At 36.7% G+C, this 25,432-nt stretch overlaps 1 protein-coding gene across 1 annotated transcript in view; it reads right to left on the bottom strand.

Annotated features, from left to right (window-relative positions):
• LOC116629143 (transmembrane protease serine 11A-like) overlaps positions 1-19,518 on the bottom strand; it is a 34,396-nt gene extending 14,878 nt beyond the window's left edge. The window contains 5 exon segments of the mRNA XM_032399444.1: positions 2,638-2,798; positions 4,911-4,978; positions 5,811-5,975; positions 7,556-7,629; positions 19,416-19,518. Of these exon segments, the coding sequence (XP_032255335.1) occupies positions 2,638-2,798; positions 4,911-4,978; positions 5,811-5,975; positions 7,556-7,629; positions 19,416-19,518 (571 nt within the window).
• Between the last annotated feature and the right edge of the window lie 5,914 nt (positions 19,519-25,432).

Raw genomic sequence — 25,432 nt, forward strand, 5'->3', positions numbered from 1 at the left:
TTGACCTCACTGATATGAGGAATTCTTAATCTCAGGAAACAAACTGAGGGTTGCTGGAGTGGTGGGGAGTGGGAGGGATGGGGTGGCTGGGTGATAGACATTGGGGAGGGTATGCGGTATGGTGAGGGCTGTGAATTGTGCAACACTGTTGAATCACAGACCTGTACCTCTGAAACAAATAATACATTATATGTTTAAAAAAAAAAAAGGAAGAAGATAGCAGGAGGGGAAGAATGAAGGGGGCGGAAATCGGAGGGGGAGATGGACCATAGAGACTATGGACTCTGAGAAACAAACAGGGTTCTAGAGGGGAGGGGGTGGGGGGATGGGTTTGCCTGGTGATGGGTATTAAAGAGGGCACGTTCTGCATGGAGCACTGGGTGTTATGCACAAACAATGAATCATGGAACACTACATCAAAAACTAATGTATGGTGATTAACATAACATAATAATAAAAAAGAATTGTCTTGAGGATTCTGCTGAGCTTTTCACTAAATGGGTTTTCCTAAGTGTTAGTAAACACTGCTCTTTTTACATTTGGAAATTTCAAGGTTCGCTAGCGGCCTCGGAATCTGTGAGGTCCAGCCCGAGGATCTTTCCAGCGCACCTCTTGGCGAGGCTCCTACAGAGCCAGACGCTTCCCTCCGCTGGCCCGACCTGTCCCTTCTCATTTCAGGGAAACCCTTTTATCCAGCTTTTTCTACTACCAATCACTCGCATTATGCTTTCAGGTTTCCAAAGCACGTGTAGAACTTACGGCTTTCTAAATGGTAATGGCCTATGTATGTTTCACCGTTTCTATTTTCTTGTATATCCTCATGTTATTTCTATGATTACAGGAAGAATCATTGCAGTTTTATGGATGAGAGAATGGAGGTAAAGTCATGGGCCAATTACTTGGGTGGTCTTGAAGTGACTCTGTGTATGAGTGAAATAAACATTAACACCTTAGTCATGAAAATGACTAATGGGTTAGAATTAGGTAACTTTCTTTTTTTTTTTTTTTTAAAGTTTTATTTATTTGACAGAGAGAGAGACAGTGAGAGCAGGAACACAAGCAGGGGGAGTGGGAGAGGGAGAAGCAGGCTTCCCGCGGAGCAGGGAGCCCGATGTGGGACTCGATCCCAGGACCTCGGGACCATGACCTGAGCCGAAGGCAGACGCTTAATGACTGAGCCACCCAGGCGCCCAGAATTAGGTAACTTTCAAACCAGGTTCTCCATCAGCACCCTGCCTTTTAAGCTACTAGTCATTAAAATATGCTATAGCACACAAGCTGATCCTGTAAAAAACAAAAAGTCCAGGCAACTGATAACCATTTCATGCTTCATTGCTGGTTTCAAATAGCTCAGGCTTTAAAATTCCTGGCAAATTAACTGGTTATTGGAAATCACACACAACACATCATATAATTTATCAGAATTGCCACTATTTCACAACCTCGATTCATTTGTTTCCTCACCTAACAAGGTGGATTAAGCCCTTGACAGGTTTTCCCTCCTGGGTTGGGAGACGTCCCCAGCTTCATTCCGGGAGTAGCTGACTCTTCACCAGCAAACTCTTGCCCATCCCATTCTCTCAGATTTTCACTTCCTGGTCAGGTTTCCTCTTGAAGAATCAGCCAGACCCTTACAAGGGTAGGGCATCCTGTTTCACCTCTGATATTAATCACTTACTCTGAGACTCTTTTAAGTCTGGTGTCCATTGGAATTTGTAGGAGAAATCTGCACTTAGGTGCCAGAAGTAGGTGCTGCGGAAGCAGCTTAATGCACAAGGGTAAACAGGTTTCTGTCTAGCTGGACTCCGCAGAGCCTTTAATATGCTAATATAAGAAATGAATATCATAGACAGAATTTCTAAGATGTGTTTGACCACAGAACACTTTTTCATATAGAGCCTCTCAAGAAATTAGAGATCTAGATTTGAATCTTACATCCTCTTATTTATTAGCATCCTTAACTTTTTGTCTTTTATATTTATAAAGGTGAATTTGCCTACTTCCTAAGAATATAGAAATTAGATGCTGCATGTGAAGGGCATAAAAAAGGGCCTTGATAAAGATTGACTTGCCTTTTTAGAGCAATGATAATGGTATAATGGTTCCAGAGATTTTTTTCTAGCTCAGTGATTTTTAAAACATCACTTATAAGGTGGCTTTAGTGGCTCCAAAGTTGATTTACTATCTTCCCAAATGCCCACAGGAGAAAAAGTGGAGAGAAACTTCACTATATACAGACACCACACATATTTTTTAAAGGCAACAAATGAGTTTATGTTTTAGGAAGGTCCCACCCCAAAAAATAGTTGTTGCTAAATGCTTGGTATTTGCACTAGCTTAGTCATGGAGGCAGTGGCTGGGTCAGATTAATTCTCGTTAGTGGTAAGGTTGGCCTTTATTTAAGGATGAGTGTCAGTCAGTACCTACAGGAAAAACCACTTGACAACTAACTTCAGACATGCTTTCATCAGAGAAACATAAAACCTTGAAATGTCACTTTTTTAACTAGAAAAACTTTTCCCATCTAAATTCTAGCTGTTATTTGGAATGGAAGTAATGGCAAGTTAAGTTTAAGATTAGACATAAAATGGACCTAATAGAAAACTTCACATCTGATAGAAAGGTGTACTGACTTACCATTAACTTGAACTGAAGAGGCATTTATGGGTAAGGCTCTTGTGTTCCTTATCTTCTGATTTAAGATGCTAAGGATTTTCTCCTTTATTAAGGCCCTTTGCTCAGTAGAGGGGAACTGGAACACCATAATGATGTCTACCTTCACACCATCTTCCTCTGGACTACAACATACAAGAGAAAGGTGTTTATTCAAGGAATACATCGGGTCTTATACTCTTTCCTGGATTTAATGCCCCTGAATCTTGCCTTAATTGCTAAAAGTGCTGAGGACTAATCTTCTTACGTTGACATTCATCTGTATGTCACTGCTGACCCAATATCATTTCGTATGTTCCCTCTTCAAGTTTCCATCATGTTTTGAGTAAATTTTCCCCATTAATTTGAAGGCTTATTATAGCAGTTGGGTAAGACTCAGATATCAAAAAAATTTCATCCAAATTGTAAAGTCTGAGGATCAGAAGAAACCTTCGTGGTGTCTTTGGCCAATCTCTCATGTATCTGACACCTCCCTCACCTCTAGGCATCCATGGCCCTCTAGCCCCGTGCAGGAATTAAAATGGTGGGACATTTACTTTCCTCCAGAGGCTATTTCTCTTTGGTCAGCTCTAATTTTAAGATAATTCTTCATTTTGAGTTGAAATATGTCACTTTATATCTCCCATTATGTTAGGCTTAGGTCTACCAGTTGGGACATATATATAAAACATCAGGTTCCTCTCCCACATAAAATATTTGAAGACAGTGACATTCTTGGTTCCTGAGTCTTCTCCACATTAAACATGTCCAGTTCCTTGAATTTTTTTTTCATATAAGCAAGTTCAAGACCCTCTACCTGTAGTATTCAGTTTTTCCTTTTAAATTAGGAAAACCAAACAATTAAAGGCCTTTAAAAAAAAATTGAACTCTATGTATTGATCTGCCATGTCTCTTATTTTTACACTTCAAAAGACCCAAGCTCTGAAAAACACTACAGGCCTAATTCTCCTGAATCCTTTGACTAAAAACAGGAAATATTGATTCTGAAGCATTTTATATATCGTGGTCCATTTAGGCTCTAGAATGTGAAGATACAAATAATCAGAATTTTATGTCAAATTGGCAAATGTATGACCAAGTAATTTTCCCTCTTGAAACAGAAGGAAAACATTGTTTATGAGGTGGAATTTCTCTGGATCCACACAAAAGCTTACATTGTTATAATGACTATAAATTCAAAGGAGTTCACAACACTATGATAATATTTCTAGAATGTTATGGCAAATCAGAATTTGAAAAGAAAGGATATGAAATCCAGAGAATTTCAGCAAATATGTGCTTCTTATCTCCTAAACATTGTAGAATTTATCCAATTTATATTATAAAATCTTTCTGGAGGTCCCTAGCTATTTAGTAAAGTGTAAGGAACTTGGAGTAAGTCTTCCAATAAGGCATTAGTCTGTTGGTGAGAAAAGTTATTATTATTTCCTTTATATAAATCTGTCTGAACATACTCATTTTTTAAGAGGATGAGTCCTATGGGCCCATAGGTTTGCACCTATTATGTATTTATGCTTTGCTACGTGCTTTCCAAATAACATAGTTGAAACCTCTGAGAAATTTCTGCAATTGATATGAGCCTTCCCCCTCTACCATAACAAGCAGAAAATTCGTTAAAACAGGAACATCTTTTTTTTGGGCACGCCTCCCGGGACTTCATTACAGGTAAAACTTATGATCCCATTCTGTAGTCAGCTTTGCCTTCTTATTTTTGAACTGATACGTCTGTCAAGACTACTTGGTGGGTTTTCCCAAGGCCACGGGTTCTGGTAGTCCTGGGCCTTACAATCAATTGATGTTTTTTTTTTTTAACCTTTTTTTTTTTTAAGGTTTTTATTTATTTGACAGAGAGAGAGAGAGCACAAGTAGGCAGAGCGGCAGGCAGAGGGAGAGGGAAAAGCAGGCTCTCCACCAAGCAGGGAGCCCCACGCGGGGCTCTATCCCAGGACCCTGGAACTGTGACCCAAGCCGAAGGCAGTTGCCTAACCAACTGAGCCACCCAGGCGCCCCAGTTGATGGGGTTTGAATCCTTGTTCTTCACTTAACTTCCCTGTGTCTTAGTTTTTGCATTTAGAAAATGGTGGTCAACCCTGTATCTCCAGATTGCTGTAGAGATACTCTTCATGAGAAAACTTAGGCAAGAGCCAAGCTCATAGAGGCAACAACATATGAGTTCCCATCTCCTTTGCTCTATGTCCCTCCAGGCTGGGAGTCCACCTTTGCCCAAACATACATTCGTCAGTCTGACTACTTGGTTCTTGATCTAATGCTTGTTCAAGGCTGAATCTATAAATATCTCATCCACCTGTTATTAAAACAAGAGAAAAATTCTGTGTTAATAAGATATTTTATAATAAGAATATCCTTCTGATTAAATGCTAAAGCAATAGAAAGGAGTTTTAAAATGAATAATATTATTTAAGCCAATGGTTCTCAGCTCTCACAGTGAAACAATCACTGGCAGTTTTTTTTTTTTAATTATAGATACTGGAGCCCCTCAGAGTTTTGGTTATAATTGATTAGGAGGGAACCAGGAACCTAGGCATTCATATTTTTAAAAACCTCCCCAGGTGATTCTAATGTGCAGACATAGGTAATTTGAAGTATCTTCCTAAAATTCTATAGAAGGTGAAGCCAAAAGACACAGAGCCAAGATGTGACACGGAGAGAGGTTTTGAGAGATGGTGAGCAAAACCTTGGTTGAGTACTGGGTTTGAAGCCTATCCTGCTGCTCATAAACTGGGCAATGTTGGAAGTTCCTGAACCAATCTGAGCCTCAGTTTCCCAGCCTATAAAAAAAAAGATATTGATATGCTACTCAGAGGGTATAAAGATTAAACACACATAAGATGTTGGGTATATTTTGGTAGTGAACTGTACCCCCCATCCCGGCATTTCAGGTCTCAGATTTCTCTGCAGGTCTTTGGCTGTTAGTACAGAGAACCAGCGTTGGGGATTTGGGAGAGAGCCAATGATTATTTAAATTGTTGATTGTGGGCCCTAGGGTAAATCAGAGAGGAAGAAAGAGTAAGATGGCGTTGCAGATTTAGATCAAAGTTGTATTACTCAGTTTATATCACCAAGGAAGGAGAAGATAAGCTACTACTTTGGGTTCTTTTGCACAGAATTTTAATTGCCTGATCCATCATCATGTGGCTGTGGCTTATCACACCTGGATTTTGGCTTGCAGTATCTCTTAGTGACCACTTGGTGGCAACAGTGTCATCTAAACGAAATGTTGAGCATTGCATTTCACATTTGATCGTAGATGAACCAAATGTGCAAAAACCATGTCCTAAATCCTTAAGGAAGGGGCAAGAAAACCAACTCATTTTGAAAAATGCAAAAACGTAAAAATAAATGAAAGGCTATATCAGAGATCAAGGAACAAGTCATGGCTTCCTTAGCACTACCAGGCATTCACAAGTGCTTAATTGGGACACAAAATATTCTTGATCTCGTTTAACCCTTACAATAACTGGTATGGAATAAAAATTATCTTGATTTGTATTTTATTTGAAGAGGAAACTGACACTTGGAGGCAGTAGGTAAATTTCCCTGCCATCATGTGGATCATAAACTGGGACTTAAATTTAGTTCTTCTGTTTGCAGGGCCATCTCTTCTCATTAACCACACAGCCTCCTTGTTAAATGTGATGTACGTTTTACTTCAAGTTCTTTCACAGAACACGAAACAATAAGTTATAAAATAAACAGTTGGTTGACTTAAAGTATAGAACTAGCCAAGATATAATTGGTCATATACTTGTAAACCTGAAGATCAAAGGCAGTATTTAGAAAGTAGAAAAATTGCTAGTATCCAAAATATACACACTTATTTGTATTTACATAAGAGGTTAAATGGGCTGAGGAGGTGTGGAGTTTATAAGCTAGAAATGGAACTGTTTTGGAAGGGGTGTTTTTGCAGGAGTGACGTTGTAATGGCTTCTCTTTTGTTACACACAGCTAGTCTTACTACTCAGTATCTGGGGGAAATCCAAAAGGAAAGAAATGGCAAAAAAACCCCAAAACAAAACAAAAGAAAAAAACCCAGGCCAACCCAACAGGAAGAAAAGTGCCAAATATTAAAGGGAAGAAAAGTAAATAACAGTTGAGTATTTATAGAAGTTTGGTTTGTAATTATCCTCTGAAATTCCACCCACAATTGTTCCCTTGGCTGTCTATAACTTGTTGGTGAAGATATTAGATTAAGTTTTTGACTTTAGATGACATCATTCTAAAGTCACATGGCTGCTGAGAAAAATATCTGTCCCCAGTATCAATCCAGTCTTTGAATGGTTCAGTTGTCTGGGAAGAATATCGTTAAGAATCTAGGTATAAGTGACTTCAGTAATCATAGAAATAAAGTTTTCTTCTTTCTAATACAAATCTCAGGACCCTGCCCCTATTAAGCCTCTTTGATTAGCCTGGGGTGAGGCCCAGGATCTCCAGGTGATCAGGTAGCCTGAGGAAAACACTGAGAAATGCTGCAGCACAGGGACTGGCTGAAAGGGTTTCTACAATAAAGAAATTTTCAGCAGGGGGAATCAGAGAAAACAGGAACCTAAACTCTTGCTGAATGGATTTTATGTATGAACTAGCTTTAGAGACCCTAAAATAATGATTAATCATTAATCATGATTACTCTTTCCTAGAAGATGAAGGCTTACTTCATAAGAAACATTCTGCTGATACTTTGGCATTTTAAATTTGTAGCGGTTTTAGAAGAACACTTTTTTCTAAACTGTGTGCCAGTTTGTTATAAATGTATTATTTACACAAACTAATAGAGATACTGATTTGTAAATCTAGCCCACCTCCCATTCTGGGGCATTTGCCGAGTTTACTAGTTGTAATTAGTCACTTAACATTAAACACAGACCCCACCCCTTTCAGGGTAGTACTTCTTTATGTTTGATGATTTTGAAATGCTGGAAGCTGCACTGAGATTAAGTTCTAAAAGGGCAATTGAAGGTTAGTTGAGTGTTTAATAAAAGAGTTAGGGAGAGGCTGTTAACTCCAACAAACAGACGCGCCCAACCATTCAGCTCTCATTCCTGAACAAAATGTGTTTACACATGTCACCCGCCTTTCACCGTCAGAGGCTTCCCAACTTGGCTTCTCTCTCAGCAATCTTTAGTATTTACGTAGGAGGTGTTTCAGGCCTGAGACTGCAAACTTCAGATAGATATCCCACCAAAGATCGGCCAGTGGAATATAAAAACAGTTTCTTCCAATGTCACACCAGATGAGCCCTGAGAATTAAAGGACCCACAAACATGCCATGAAGAAGACTTCAGATCCTGTTGCTTTCTCCTAATTATAATAAGAGTAGCACACAAAGAACAGTATGAGATACTTTAAAAACAACAACAACACACGTTTAGCCTTAAATAAGACTTAATTGAAATTAAGGGCTGACCTCCAGGTAAAAATAGAGAATAAAGCACAATTCATTTTTGCCTCTGGTCACAGAGTCAGATATTCAAGGGCTTCACCATCTGTTGCCCATCTTCCATCCCGTCCAGTCTTCAACACCACCTGTACCTGTCAGGCTTGACCCTTATTTCCTGTGTACTTGCCCTTTAGAGGCTATTCCTTGAATCTGTAACACCCTCCCCCATTCTGCTGGCCCTGCTTTTCTGAACCACAACTCTCCTTCAAGGTCTATTTCAGATAATACCTTCTTTGTGGTTATTCCTTGAACCTCAGAATAATCTTTCCTCTTTCTGTCTTAATTTTTCTTATCCCTCCTATGCCTTCTACTTCCTCCTTAATATAGTTATTTATGCAAGTATATTATCTCCTTTACTACACTGTACACCCTTTAGATATAAGTATTGATTTTTTCATGCTCTACATGATGTAGGAATACAGCATGTTTTTGTTGAATGAATGAATGAAAGAAAGCAAACATTTATCAGAAAGTCTTGCATTTACCAGGAAAGTTGCAAGAGTTTTTAATGAGCTTTTCATCAGATTTAGACCAATGCTTCTGGAGAAAAAAGCAAACTGACTATGAATTACTGATGGGAATTCTTTCTCCTTTTGGACATTTTCAGGTAATTTGATTGCTTATGGAAAGCCCCTCCATGGTAACAATGCAATAGATATAATAGTAGAAATAATCATCATAGTTGTGTATCCTGTGCACCAAGCACTAACTCCATTGTATTTCTGAGCTCATTTGCTTTTCTTATCAACCCTCTGAGGTGAATACTATTGTTGTCTGCATTATATAGATGACTTGCTCAAGGTGACAAAGCAGTGAGCCAGCTGACCTTGGGATGAGCACACATGTGGGTTTTTACCAAAAGCCCCTACCCACTGATGTGTAGTAGGCAGCATGTAAGGGGTCAAGAAACTGTTTTATCCCTCTCCAAAGGCAGTCTGTTTTCTTTGCCTTCTAAATATGAGAACTATAATCTTGATAGTTCTTATTGCAATTTTTAAAGTTGTATCTATTTAAAATTCTAGATTTTTGGCAAAACAAGAATCAAAAAGTCAGTTAGGAATAATTTTTCTAAACTTACATAGAGTGTGGCCAACCCGAACAGTGATGGTGTTTACGGGATTCTGAAGCTTGGTGGCCTTCTGGGTATTGAGTCACTTAAAAAAAAAAACAAAAAACAACAACTGCCACAGCTTTGAACCCAGTGCTGTGTCTATTAGAGATGACAGTTGGATCCAATGTCATGTGGGGTGTGTGGGTGGAGTGCCATGGAAGTGTGACTTTCTGATTATCCTAAACCAGGAGGTAATGATATCAACAAATGGGTTGTGACATTATGTGATATTATCAAAGTTATTTCTTTGATTGCACTAGTCCTTCTCAGTGTTTCCTTGTATGACGTCAGAAAGAAACAGATGGACATCTGTAACTGTCTGATCACACATAGCAAGTAGCAATATATTGGATAACCTTATCCCAAATTGGTTTATATTCCTGAGATTGAGAGCCAAAGTAAATTCAATAAATTGAAATGTTTGCAATTAAGGTGATAAAGGATAAATTATTAACTTTCAGCATAACACAAAGGCTTAGATCTCTGAATTACCATTTTAGAAGAAGAATATATATAATTTGTGTCTTTTTAAAGTTGTACTAAAGATATTTAAACCAGAATGCCTGAGGCAAAGGAAGGTCATTTTTTAGAAGGTTCCTGTGCTCTCCAGGCGTGTTGTCCTGGAAATCTCTAAATTATTCAGTGAGAAGGAGAAACAGAGAGAGAGGATATGAATCATTACTCTTAGAATCTCTTATACTTCCTGAATGATGAACAATAATCTAAATAGATTATCCAGTAAAGACTGTGCTATAGTCACAACTTTATCAGGAAGTTTGGAGATGGTTCAGATTGCTTCCTTTCTCAAAAAAACTTCTCTCAGAAAACACCCATCCACATTTTTCCTCCAATCATAGATTGTTTGTGCTAAACATATACATGCAGATATTTTCATCAACCTCCTTCCTCTATTATAGTTGTTTGTTTCTGTTGTCTTCCTCCTCAAAAACTGATATGGACAAGAGACCATAAGCCCAAACTGGTAACAGGAGACAAAGAAAGTCATTATATAATGACAAAGGAGTCAATTCATCAAGAAGATATAACCATCATAAATATTGTACCTAACACTAGAATACCTAAATAAATCAAGCAAAAACAAACAGATCTGAAAGAGAGAAATAGACTATACAATAATAGTAGAAGACTTCAGTATCCCATTTTTTAGCATGGATCCATCATCCAGACAGAAAATCAACAAGGAAACATTGGACTTGACCATACTTTAGACAAAATGGACTAATCAGACATATATAGAACATTCCACACAACAGCAAGAGAATACACATTCTTCTCAAGAACACACAGAACATTCTTTAGGATAGATCACTGTAAGCCACAACAAGTCTTAGCAAATATTTAAGACTGAAATCATACTATGTTTTGTGACTACAATGGTATGTAGAAGTTAGTAACTGGAGGAAAGCTAGAAAATTCACAAATGTGTGTAAATTAAGCAATACACTTCTGAACAACCAATGAGTCAGAGGAGAAACCAAAAGGAAAACAAAAAAAATATCTTGAAACAAATGAAAATGGAAACACATATCAAAACTATGGGATGCTGCAAAAGCAGTTCTAAGATGGAATTTCATAGTGATAAATGCCTACATTAAGAAAAAAGAAAGATCTTAAATAAACAACCTAACTTCACACCTCAAGGAATTAGAAAAGAAGAAAAACTGTTGTGCACCTGAAACTAATATAACACTATGTTAACTATACTGGAATTAAAATTTTAAAAAAGAAGGAGAAGAAAAAACAAAGCCCAGAGTTAGCAGAAGGAAATAACAAAGGTCAGAGCAGAAATAAATGAAATAGAGACTAAGAGACAATAGAAAAGATTAACTAAACTAAGAGTTGGTTTTATGAAAAGGTAAAAAAAATTGACAAATCTTTTGCTAGACTAAGAAGAAAAGAGAGAAGACTCAAAATCAGAAAATGAAAGAAGAAATATTATAACAGATACTACAGAAATACAAAGGATCATATGAGACTACTGTGAACAATTATATACTAACAAATTGGATAACCTAGAATAAATAGATAAACTCCTGGAAACATACAACCTACCAAGATTATATCATGAAGAAATAGAAAATCTGAACAGATCAATAAATAAGGAGTAAGGAGGTTGAATCAGTAATCAAAACCTCCCAATACAGAAAAACCCAGGACCAGACGATTTCACTAGTGAATTCTACCAAATATTTAAAGAAAAATTAACAATAATTCTTCTCAAACTCTTCCAAAAAAAAAAAATGAAGAAGAAGGAACATTCCCAAATTCATTTTACAAGGCAAGCATTATCCTGATACTAAAGCCAGATAAAGACACTACAGGCTAAAATCCCTGATGAACAGAGATATAAAAATTCTCAACAAAATTAGCAAGTCAAATTCAACAATATATTGAAAGGATCATGCATTATGATCAAGCAATATTAATTCCTGAGGTACAAGGATGCTTTGACATACACAAATCAATAAATGTGATACACACATTAATAGAATGAAAGATAAAAATCATATGATTATCTCAATAGATATAGAAAGATCATTTGACAAATATAGCATCCTTTCATGATAAAAATGCTCAACAAATTTTATATAGAAAGAACATACCTCAACATAATAAAGGCCATCTATGGCAAGCCCACAGCTTATATATTATTTCACAGAGAAAGGTTGAAATCTTCCTCTCTAAGATCAGGAACAAGACACCTAGGGTGCCCACTTTCACCACCTATTCAACATGGTACTGGAGTTCTAGCCAGAGCAATCAAGCAAGAAAAAGAAATAAAAGGCATCCAAATCAGAAGGGAATAAATTGTCTTTATTTGCAGATAGATGATCTTATATAGAGAAAATCCTAAAGATTCCACCAAAAACTGTTGACTAATCAATGAATTCAGTAAAGGTGCATGATACAAAATCAGCATACAGAAAATGGCTGCATTTCTATACATTAACAATGAAATAGCTGAAAAAGAAATAAAAAAGATCATATTAAAAATAATAAGATACTTAAGAATAAATTTAACTGGGGAAGTGAAAGATCTCTGTATTGAAAACTATAACATTTTGATGAAGGAAATCAAAGAAGACAAAAATAAATGAAAGATATCCTGTGTTCATGGATTGGAAGAGTTAATATTGTTAAAAGGTAAATACTGTCCAAAGCATCTATAGATCAATGCAATCTCCATCAAAATTCTAGTGACATTTTTCACAGAAATAGAAAAAAAATCCTAAAAGTTGTATGGAACTACAAAAGACCCTGCATAGCTAAACAATCTTGAGAAAGAAGAACAAAGCCAAAGACATCACACTTCCTGATTTCAAACACTAATACAAAGCTATAGTAATCAAAACAGCAGGATACTGACATAAAAACAGACACACAGACCAATGGAAAATAATCAAGAGCCCAGGCATAAACCCTCACATTTATGATCAGCTAATATTTAACAAGGCAGCCAAGAATACTCAATGGGGAAAGGATAATCTCCTCAATATATAGTGTTGGAAAGCTGGATAACCACATGCAGAAGAATGAAATAGCGCCCCTGTACACCATCTCAAAAATAATTCGAAATGGATTAAAGACTTAAACATAAGACCTGAAACCATAAAACTTCTAGAAGAAAACATGGGGAAAAATCTTCTTGACATTCGTTGTGGCAACAATTATTTGAATATGACACCAAAAGTACAAGTAACAAAAGCAAAAACTAGTACTATCTATCAAACTAAAAAGCTCCTGCACATCAAAGGAAGTCACCAACAAAATGAAAAGGAAACCTATTGAATGGAAGAAAATATTTACAAATCATATATCTGATAAAGGGTTAATATCCAAAATATATAAAGAACCTATACAACTCAACAGCAAAAAAAAAAAAAGTCTGATTAAAAAATGGGTAAAAGATCTGAATAGACATTTCTCCACAGAAGACATACTGAATGGTCAACAGGCACATGAATAAGGGTTCAGTATCACTAATTATCAGGGAAATGCAAATCAAAACTCAATGAGATATCATCTCACACCTTTTAGAATGGCTATCATCAAAAGATGAGATGACAAGTGTTGGAGAGGATGCAATCCCTTGTGTGCTCTTTTGAAGAATGTAAACTGGTGCAACCACTGTGGAAAACAGTATGGAATTTTCTCAAAAAATTAAAACTAGAACTACTTTATGATCTAGCAATCCCATGGGTATATATACAAAGGTGTGTGTGTGTGCGTGTGTGTATAGACACACACGCACACAGACACACAGGAATATTATTCAGGCACAAGAAAGAAGGAAATCCTGCTATTTGGGACAACATGGATAGAACTAAAGGGCATTATGCTAAGTGAAATAAGTCAGACAAAGACAAATACTGTATGATATCACTTATATGTGGACTCTAAAAAGCTGAATTCACAGAAACAGAGTAGAATGGTGGTTACCAAGGCTGGGGGTGGGGGTGGGGCATGGGAGAAGCAGGGAGATGTTGATGAAAGGGTACAAACTTCCAATTATAAGATGAATAAGTTCTAGGAATCTAATGTACAACATGGGCATTATAGCTAATAATACTGTGTTTTACACTTGAATGTTGCTAAGAGAATAAGATCTGAAATATTCTCACCACAAAAAAGAAAGGGTAATTATGTGACATGATGGAGTGGTAATCATTTTGCAGTATATCAAATCAACATGTTTTATACTGTAAACTAACACAATGTTATCTGTAAATTGTATCTCAATAAAGCTGAACACAAAACTGATACTGGGAAGTGAGGAAAATATGGAGGAGGACATACTTATATAATAAATAAACCCAATGTGTTGCTTAAGTAAAAGTTACCTAGCACAACATATGTAATTTATAACTAACAAAATTTAAATTATAAAAAAATAGGAAAATAATAAATTTAAATGTTAAATGGGAGAAAAATTGATGTAAAACTAAGCTTCCTATCTTAGCTGAGTTCCTTCCTGACAAGTAGAACAATTTAATGGAAAGAGCACATGTTCAAATTACCTCTTTGGCTTCACATATCCCCCTGTCATTTACTGGCTGTGGACCTTAACTTCAGAGGCTTAGTTCTCTTATCTATAAAGTGTCGATAATAATGTCTCCTTTGCAGTGTTACATTGCAGATTAGACATGAAATATACAACAATTATCTTTTTCTTCCAGGATTCAAATTAAATACATTGAAGTCAGAGGTGCAGTGAAACACATCTTCCTCTTTCAGATATGCCTAATCTTTAATTACAAAGTAAATGTAAGTCTGTGTTCTCACGTAAGGTCTCAGCCATATTCTACATCCAATCTTTCTAACCTCTGAACATGAAGTTTCTTGATAATGTCTGCTTAGTTTTTTCTCAAATCTTCCAAATCCAGTTTCCTCTCTCTAGGCATAGGGCCACAGCCCTACACCAAGCATGGAGCATCTTTTACTTCTCTTACCTTATGCAAGTCCAAACTTTAAGACTAATACCTTTGCTAAGTTTAAGTTTACCTTGACTCAGTTGCCTTTTCTTGGTAGGAGCATTTCCTGCCTCAGTGTTGATCAGAGCCAAATCTCTCACTTTTGTCTCCTAATTCCTTTAGAGAGTGTTTCTCATTAGTTTATGTCCTTGCATCTCTTTCTAAGTTCCTTGTTTCTACAGCTATAGACTATATAGACACATAGTATCAAGGATATTTTGAGAATCATTTTAGGCCCTTTTTGAGTGTCCCTGGGTGCTCCTTGGGCACAGGAGCAGGGTTTTTTACGGGGAGACAACCTTAAGAAAATTCCCAACCATTGCCATTGTTAATGCAAACGATGGTCACTGGCCAACATTGACAGTGTAATTGAAAGACACTAATGTAACAGGGATAATTACTTGATTTCTGGAATTTTGTGGGATTGTAGATGGGAAGTAAAATCACACAGATGATTCTTAGGGATGATGGAAGTTTATTAAGAACATGTAATCTTAAATTTTAACAATTATTATTTACTAGCTGTATGATCTTGAGTAAATTAACTTTTCTGTACCTTGATTTTCTCATCTGCAAAATTGTGATAGTAATTGCACTTAACCTCATAAAGTTGTTTTTGAGGATTAACTAAAATAATACATATAGGATGCTTAATGTAGTGCTTGGCACTCAATACATGTTAGTTATCGTTATGGTATTACAAGCTTATAGCTTTCACATTTGTAATGACCCTATAGTTTAAAAATATCTCCTGATATTGCTAAAATATATTTCTTCAAATAAAGTACTACCTCAGCCAGTGACCCTACCCAAACTTACAATAATTAAAGAAAGTGACAATGTGTGCATTGACTGATTAAAAAGAATCTAGACAACTGGCTGTGGAAAGGCAGCATGTCTTCCAATGGACAAAAGCTAAGGTGCCAGAATATAACAACAAATAGAAGCTCCATGGAGTATAATATTACTTAGCCTCTTAAATGGCTTAAAACCTAAATTCAGAAGTGAAAGATAACTTAGAGGCTACTTGTAAAATTCAACACATTTTCCAGGTGAGAAAACTGAGGCCCAGAGATGATTAAATGATTTCTTTGATATAACTGAACTAGCAGCCATCTCAAACTCATGCCTTTTAACTCCTGGGGCACTATTATTATTATTTATTTATTTATTTATTTTGCAGTGCCAGACGGCTTTTCTATTGAGTCCATGTTAAAATTCTTAAATTGATTTATTTTTTATAGATTCATCTATTCAATCATTCATTCATTCTTCATTTATTTGACCATTTTCTCAGAGAATCTTACTATATCTTCAAGTCATTCAAAAACAATAAGAGAACCAAAGACGAAAGGCTAGACCTCAAGGAGATTTATAAGCTTTGAAATCTATCTTCCCATCATAGCAGAGTTCCTCTGAGTAGGACAAATGAAGAAAGTAGCTGACAGGAAGATCATATCCCACCACTGAGATGCACACAAACTCACACTGTTACAGACTGAACGGTGGGACTCTCAGCAGAAGAGTGATTCAATAACCAATGACACACTGCTTCATGTGCTGTGGCAGTCATATCTATAAATCCCATACAAGGAGCTGTGAGCGTGGGAGTGGGGAATGGAGACCAATGAATGGGAGTGTTAATGTTTCTTCCTTTGAGAAAACATCTGGGGAATATCAGGTGTACAATGCCAAATTACAAAAGCTTCAGGAGCCATAGGCTAAAACTGCTGCTACTTAATCCTGTATGAATAAACTTTCAACTCAGTGTCGCTTTTATGAATACAAACAAGAAATGCATTAAAGCAAACACGCATCACCAACTTTCCATTCTAGAGAGGTACTGTTAGTGGTTTGCATAATATCATTTTAGATTTGAAAAGAAATAGGCTTTGTAGAGCCTTGGGAATCTAGCCTGATTGTAAGTAGAGATGCACTGCACCATGGTGCTCATGCATTTTTTTCCTGCTTGCGTCATAAAACATACACTGGTGTATTAATTTTCTATTGCCACAAATTACCACAAAGTTAGCGACTTAAAGCAACTAGCTCATAATTCTGTATGTGTCATGTCTGAGTTCTCTGCTCAGGCTCTCACAAGGTTGAAATCAAGTGTTGGTTGGGGCAGCTATCTGATCTGACATTTGTGATCATCTTCCAAGCTCACTTAGGTTATAAGCAGAGCTCAGTTCTTTGAAGATTTTATTTATTTATTTATTTATTTATTTATTTATTTTAGAGAGAGAGAGCATGTTTGTGAGCAGGGGGAGAGGCAGAAGGAGAGGGAGAATCTCAAGTCGACTCGGGACTGAGTGGGGAGCCCAACACAGGGCTCGATCTCACTGCCCTGAGATCATGACCTGAGCCAAAATCAAGTGTTGGGCGCCCAACAAACTGAGCCACCCAGGCGCCCCAGAACTCAGTTCTTTGAAGCTGAACTGGGGTCCCTATTCTCTTGTTGGCTGTCACAGACCTCTCTCAGCTCCTAGATTCTACCCACATTCTTTGCATGTGGCCCACTCCATCTCTACAGCCAGCAATGAAGAATCACCCTCAAACAAATCTCTCACATCTTGAATCTGTCTGTCTCTCCAGGTAGAACTAGCTAGTCCTTTTCAAATGTGTCACCTGATTAGAGTAGGCCCACCAAGGATAATCTCTTCATCTTAAAGTCCACTGATTTGAGACCTTGATTATATCTGCAAAATTCCCTTACAGCAGCACATGGATTAGTGTTTGAATAACTGGGAGAAGAAATGTATGCATCAGGGGATGGGAATCTTAGAGTTCTTTCTAAAATTTTTTACAGCTGGAAATATTATGACTTTCATGAAAATGGACAGAAATCTCTATAGCCTTCAGAGAAAGCATATAAGATTTAAAATTTCTAAATTTTGTGGGGGTGGTAGAATGGAATTTTATGTTGAACATACAACTAGAAGACTAAGGGATATTTTACCCAACTAAAAATTGGGGGGAATACAAAGTGAACTCTTAGAACTTGAAATGGGAAGAAAACTAAAAGTAATCCCTGATTATACCCAATTAGCACTCTGCATTCCTTTAAGAAAAGGGCAAGTATAGATGATACTTATTCAGAGTATCACAACCTATAATCTGTGTGAAATCCAATTTATCATATTCATTTCATCTTCATTAAGTTTGGTTATTCAGTGTTTAAAAGGGCATATTCATCACATGATATTTCCAAAGATGTTGTCAATGAAAACATGGTGATAATGTGAATAATTGCAGACTGAAAAATACACACCTTGAGGAATATATAGAGCAGTATGAACTGTTAATGATCTGAGTTGGGATATTCATTTCTTCAGTAACCAAGCTCTAAGGTGATGACTTTTATATATGTGAGTTCAAAGATGGTTTGGGTCAACAAAAGATATTATAGACCTCTTTCTCCACATGGTTTTCCTTTTTCTAGAAGGGCCCTCCCTGAAGGCAGCACCTTAGGCTCACTCCTCAGTCAACCACATGCCCTTTATCATTTTATCTGTAAGTTCTAAATATTTCCATTTTCAAAATTAGTCTTCTGCTTTCTTGTAGGTAAATGTTATCATTGTACAAATGTAAAAACGTGGTTATTATACAAATGCCAATTTACAGACAAGTTATGTTCCCATAAATCTTCATAAAGACAGTATCTTAAAGTTTAAAATATACTATCTGATTTATTTTTTTTACTCTTTATTTTTAATTTTTTTATTTATTATGTTCAATTAACCAACATTTAGTACTTCATTAGTTTTTGATGTAGTGTTCAATGATTCATTAGTTGCATATAATACCCAGTGCTCATCACATCACATGCCCTCCTTAATACCTATTACCCAGTTACCCCATCCCCGCATCCTCCTCCCTTCTGTAACCCTCAGTTTGTTTCCCGGGGTCCAGAGTCTCTCATGGTTTGTCTCCATTGGTTAGCTTCCCAGGCCACGTATAAGACTACTTAACTCCTAATGTAACTGAACAAAAGTGCTAAGTGCACTAAATTCCTAGAAGCTCTTTGGTGCAGAAAACTTTGCTCGTCTTTTCCTAGCATGGTGCCCATCCCTGGAGAAAAGTTGTTCTAGAACCAAAGTGCCAAACTCTCCCTCTACCAGTGAAAATTGTCATTCCGTTTGAGCCACTGAAGTCAGACATTTGCTATAGAAAGCAACCTTTTTTGGTGACCTAATATACTCTGATATGTGAATATCTGTCTGGGTACTCTGGGACTACTTTATTTTATTTATTTTTTATTGTGTTTTATTTTAATTCCAGTATAGTTAACATACAATGGTGTATTAGTTTTAGGTGTACAATATAGTGATTCAGCACTTCAGTACATTACTCAGTGCTCATCATGATAAGTGTACTCTTCTTAAACCCCTTCACCTATATCACTCATCCCCCAACCCACCTCCTCTCTGGTATCCACCAGTTTGTACTCTATAGTTGAGTCTGTTTCTTGGTTTGCTTCTCTCTCACTCTCTCTCTCTTTCTTCCCCCTTTTTTGTTTTGTTTCTTAAATTCCACATATGAGTGAAATCATATGGTATTTGTCTTTCTCTGACTGACTTATTTTGCTTAGCATTATACTCTGTAGCTCTATCCATGTCATTGCTAATGGCAAGATTTCATTCTTTTTTATGGCTGAGTAACATTCCATTATATATAGACATACCTAGACACACACACCATCTCTTCTTTATCCATTCATCTGTTGATGGCATATTGTCACACTTCATCCTCCAAACACTCTTGTCAGTAGAATTATTTATCTTCATGTTTACAAGTAAATAACTTGCTCAATTCATGTAGCCAGTAAGCAGAACTAAAACCTAACTGACCTCTGTGACTCAAAAACCATTTTTCTCTGTGATATCAAACTTCTTTTGAGAGTGATTTTTATATTTTTCAGAACAGGCTTCCTATTAATTCAAATGAATAATGTGTGGTATTTCAAGCAGCATAAAAGGCAAATGAAGAGTTTTATGAAGTGAAAGTGGACGTTATTTGATCCGAGAGGCCACCCATCTTCGTTGTGCTTAAGGCTTAAATTTATTTTTGCTTTCACATCTTCCTTTCTACTGGCTTTACATTCTGATGAACTTTCAAAAAGTTAGGATTCTCGTGTTTCCCTCCTCACAGAGGCTCCTATGACAGTGGCAGAGGTCATCTGGACGGGGGAGGAAGGAGGGGAAGGGCTGATGGAATGATGACCATATTTGGGGTTGTCTGTAAACTTTGAAGGTTTTTATTTAACTTGACACTTTTTTTCATGCTACCACAAATTCTCTGTATGTTTTATTTATTGAGATGTTATGTGTACAAATATCCTCTCAACCTAAAGCGTGTAAGATCTTGAAGATAGTGAAAAAGTCATCTATAGCATTGGAGCATTTCTCCAGAAATGTTCCCAGGGAGCAGGGGAAAGGAGGTTTCCCATATTCAAATAAGTTTGGAAAAAATGGGGTTAAAGTTAGATAGGATCCTCACTTCTAGAAGTCTCAGAATCTGGTTTCAAATGGAGGTAAAGTGAGCTGCATTTCTAGCTTGGTTTTGTATATATTCTATCTTGTTCCCTGATACAACTCCAGTGTTTCATACATCATCTGACTCTTAGTAAGTACTTGAATACTATTCATCAAATTGAACTGAAATGAAAGTTTTTCAAATGTACTTTTTAAAAAACCACCATATCTACTGATATCTTGTGGGATTCTGATGTTCCACAGAACAGTTTAGAAACATAGCTCTAGATGTATTTATACCACTGTGATGCTTGGAATGCTTGTTCATGGATGTTCATGGAATGCTAGTCAGAAGATTTAAAAAAGAAGAAAAAAGGGAGAGCAGTTAAGATGGTGGAGTGGTAGGAGAACCCTATGCTTGCTTTGTCCCTCAAACACAGCTATATAAATATCAAATCATTTTGAACACCCAGGAAATCAATCTGAAGACTGCAATTAGAGGCCACATCATGGAAGGTAGGAGATGCAGAGACATGATTTGGGGGAGAAAAGAATCACTGGTGCTGTGGAGGGGAGGGAGCCCTAATCAGGGAAAGAGGAGAGAGAGACAGGGGCAGGGGGAACAGAGCACAGGGCATTGCACAAGAAAAACAATTCCCCAAAACCACTGATGGGGAAAACAAGAGGATGCAAAACCAACTGGATTTAATGACCACAAGAATGGAAGAAACAGAGGAACAAATAAGTGATATAGAAGATAAAATTATGGAGAAAGATAAAGCTGAAAAGAAGAGGGAAAGAAAAATATTGGATCACAAAGGTAGACTTAGGGAACTCAGGGACTATATAAAGTATAATAAAATACATATCATAGGGTTCCCAGAAGAGAGGGAAAAAGGGACAGAAGATTTACTTGAGCAAATTATAGCTGAAAACTTCCCTAATCTGGGGAAGGAAACAGACATCCAAATCCAGGAGGCACAGAGAACTCCCATCAAAATCAATAAAAGCAGGCCAACACCAAGACATACCATAGTACAATTTGCAAAATACAGAGATAAGGAAAGAATCCTGAAAGCAGCAAGGGAACAGAAATCCCTAACCTACAAGGGAAGACAAATTAAGTTAGCAGGAGATCTATCCACAGAAACTTGGCAGGTCAGAAGAGAGTGGCATGATATATTCAACGTGCCAAACAGGAAATATAGGCAGCCAAGAATACTTTATCAGGTAAGGCTGTCATTCAGAATAGAAGGAGAGAGAAAGAATTTCCCAGACAAACAAAGACCAAAGGAGTTCGTGACTACTAAACCAGCCCTGCAAGAAATATTAAAGGCGACTCTTTGAGTGGGAAAGAAAAGCTGAAAGCAGCAAAGACTAGAAAGGAACAGAGAAAAATCTCCAGAAACACTAACTTTACAGGTAATATAATGGCACTAAATTCTTATCTATCAATAATCACCCTGAATGTGAATGAACTAAATGCTCCAATCAAGACATAGTGTATCAGAATGGATAAAAAAACAAGACCCATTGATATGCTTCCTACAAGAGACTCATTTTAGACCTAAAGACACCTGCAGATTGAAAGTGAGGGGATGGAGAACCATTTATCATGCTAATGTGTTAAAAGAAAGCAGAGTAGCCACACTTGTATCAGACAAACTAGATTTTAAACCAAAGACTATAACAAGAGATGAAGAGCACTGTATCATAATAAAGGGGTCTATCCAACATGAACAAAGATCTAACAATTATAAATATTTATGCCCCCAACTTGGGAGCACCCAAATTTATAAATCAATTAATAATAAACATAAAGAAACTCATTGTAGGGGACTTTAACACCCCAGTTACATCAATGGACAAATCAATGTAAGCAGAAAATCAACAGAAAACCAATGGCTTTAATGATACACTGGACCAGATGGACTTAACAGATATAATCAGAACATTTCACCCTAAAGCAGCAGAATAGACATTCTTTTTGAGTGCACATGAAACATTCTCCAGAGTAGATCACATCCTGGGTCACAAATCAGGCTTCAACAAGTAGAAAAAGATTGAGATCACACCAAATATATTTTCAGACCACAATGCTATGACACTTGAAATCAACCACAAGAAAAAATTTGGAAAGACCACAAATACATGGAGGTTAAAGAACATCCTACTAAGGAATGAATGGGTTAACCAGGAAATTAAAGAAGTTATAAAAAAAAATACGTGGAAGCAAATGAAAATGAAAACACAACAGTTCAAAACCTTTGGGATGCAGCAGTCAGTCCTAAGAGGGAAGTATATTGCAGTACAGGCTTACCTCAAGAAGCAAGAAAAGTCTCAAATACACAATCTAAGCTTACACCTAAAGGAGCTAGAAAAGGAGCAGCAAATAAAGCCTAAAGCCAGCAGAAGAAGGGAAATAATAAAGATTAGAACAGAAATAAATGATATAGAAACAAAAAAACAGTAGAACAGATCAATGAAACTAGGAGTTGATTCTTTGAAAGAATTAATAAAATTGATAAACTGTAGCCAGACTTACCAAAAAGAAAAGAGAAAGGACCCAAATAAATAAAATCATGAATGAAAGAGGAGAGAACACAACAAACACCACAGAAAAACAAACAACCTATAAGAGAAATTACGAAAAATTATATGCCAACTAATTGAGCAATCTGGAAGAAATGGATAAATTCCTAGAAACATACAAACTACCAAAACTGAAACAGGAAGAAATAGAAAATTTGAACAGAGCCATAACCAGCAAAGAAATTGAATCAGTAATCAATCTCCAAACAAACAAAAGTCAGGGCCAGATGGCTTCTCAGGGGAATTCTACCAGACATTTAAAGAAGGATTAATACCTATTCTTCTCAAACTGTTCCAAAAAATAGAAATGGAAGGAAAACTCATTCTCTGAGGCAGCATTACCTTGATTCCAAAATCAGACAAAGACTCCATTAAAAAGGAGAATTACAGACCAATATCCCTGATGAACATGGATGCAAAAATTCTCAACAAGATACTAGCAAATCTAATCCAACAGTACATTAAAAGAATTATTCACTACAATCAAGTGTAAGTTATTTCTGGGCTGCAAGTGTAGTCCAATCTCTGCAAATCAATCAACATGAAACACCACATTAATAAAAGAAAGAATCAGAACCATATGATCCTCTCAACAGATGCAGAAAAATCATTTGACAGAATACAGAATCCATTCTTGATAAAAACCCTCAACAAAGTAGGGATGGATGGAACATACCTCAACATCAGAAAGGCCGTATATGAAAGACCCACAGTGAATATCATCCCCCTCAATGGGGAAAAACTGAGAGCATTGCTTCTATGATCAGGAACAAGGCAAGGATGTCCACTCTCACCGTTATTATTTAACATAGTAATGGAAGTCCTAGCCACAGCAATCAGACAACAAAAAAATAAAAGGCATCCAAATGGCAAGGAAAAAAGTCAAACTTTCATTTGCAGATGGCATGATATTCCATGAAGAAAACCCAAAAGACTCCACCAAAAAATTGCTAGAACTGATAAACAAATTCAGCAAAGTTGCAGGATACAAAATCAATGTAGAGCAATCTGCTGCATTTCTATATACCAATAATGAGTCAGCAGAAAGAGAAATCAAGGAATTGATCTCATTTACAATTGCACCAAAACCCCTAAGAGACCTAGGAGTAAACCTAGCCAAAAAGGTAAAAGATCTGGACTCTGAAAACTATAGAACACTTATGAAAGAAATTGAAAATGACACAAAAAATGGAAAAGCATTTCATTCATGGATTAGAAGAACAAATATTGTTAAAGTGTCTATATTACGGAAAGCAATCTACACATTCTCTGTAATCCTTATCAAAACAACACCAACATTTTTCACAGAGCTGGAACAAACAATTTTAAAATTTGTATGGGATCACATTAGCCAAAGTAATGTTGATAAAGAAAACCAAAGCTGGAGACATCACAATTCCGGACTTCAAGCTGTGTTACAAAGCTGCAATCATCGAGTATGGTACTGGCACAAAAACAGACACAGAGATCAATGGAACAGAATAGAGAACCCCGAAATGGACCCACAACTGTGTGGCAACTAATCTTTGACAAAGCAGGAAAGAATGTCTAATGGAAAGCAGTCTCTTTAACAAATGTGTTGGGAAAATTGGACAGCCACATGCAAAAGAACAAAACTGGACCACTTTCTTACACCATACACAAAAATAAATTCAAAATGGATGAAAGACCTAAATGTGAGATAGGAATCCATCAAAATCCTAGAGGAGAACACAGGCAGCAACTTCTTTGACCTTAGCTGTAGCACCTTCTTCCTAGATGTCTCTAGAGGCAAGGGAGAAAAGGCAAATATGTATTATTGGGACTTCATCAAGATAAAAAAGCTTCTGCACAGTGAAGGAAACAATCAACAAGACTAAAAGGCAACCTACAGAATGGGAGAAGATATTTGCAAATGTCTTATCAGGTAAAGGGCTAGTATCCAAAATCTATAAAGAACTTATCAAACTAAATGCCCCAAACCCAAAATATCCAGTTAAGAAATGGGCAGAAGACATGAATAGATATTTTTTCCAAAGAAGACATACCGATGACTAACAGACACATGAAAAGATGCTCAACATCACTCATCATCAGGGAAATACAAATCAAAACTACTCTGAATATCACCTCACACCAGTCAGAATAGCTAAAATTAAAAAGTCAGGAAATGACAGATGTTGGTAAGGATGCAGAGAAAGGGGAACCCTTTGACACCGTTGGTGGGAATGCAGGCTGGTCCAGCCACTCTGGAAAACAGTATGGAGGTTCCTCAGAAAGTAAAAAATAGAACTACTTTACTACCAGCAATTACACTATTAGGTATTTATCCAAAGGATACAAAAATACTGATTCAAAAGGGCACATGCACCCTGATGTTTATAGCAGCATTATGAACAATAGCCACATTATGAAAAGAGCCCAAACGTCCACTGACTAATGAATGGATAAAGAAGATGTAGTATATATATATAGTGGAATATTACTCAGCCATCAAAAGGAATGAAGTCCTGTCATTTATAACAAGATGGATGGAGCTAGAGTGTATTATGCTAAGAGAAATAAGTCAGAGAAAGACAAATACCATATGATCTCACTCACATGTGGAATTTAAGAAACAAAACAGGTGAATGTAGTGGAAGGGGAGTAAAAAAAG

The sequence above is a fragment of the Phoca vitulina genome, unplaced genomic scaffold, assembly GCF_004348235.1.
Source record: "Phoca vitulina isolate PV1807 unplaced genomic scaffold, GSC_HSeal_1.0 scaffold3, whole genome shotgun sequence".
NCBI lineage: Eukaryota > Metazoa > Chordata > Mammalia > Carnivora > Phocidae > Phoca > Phoca vitulina.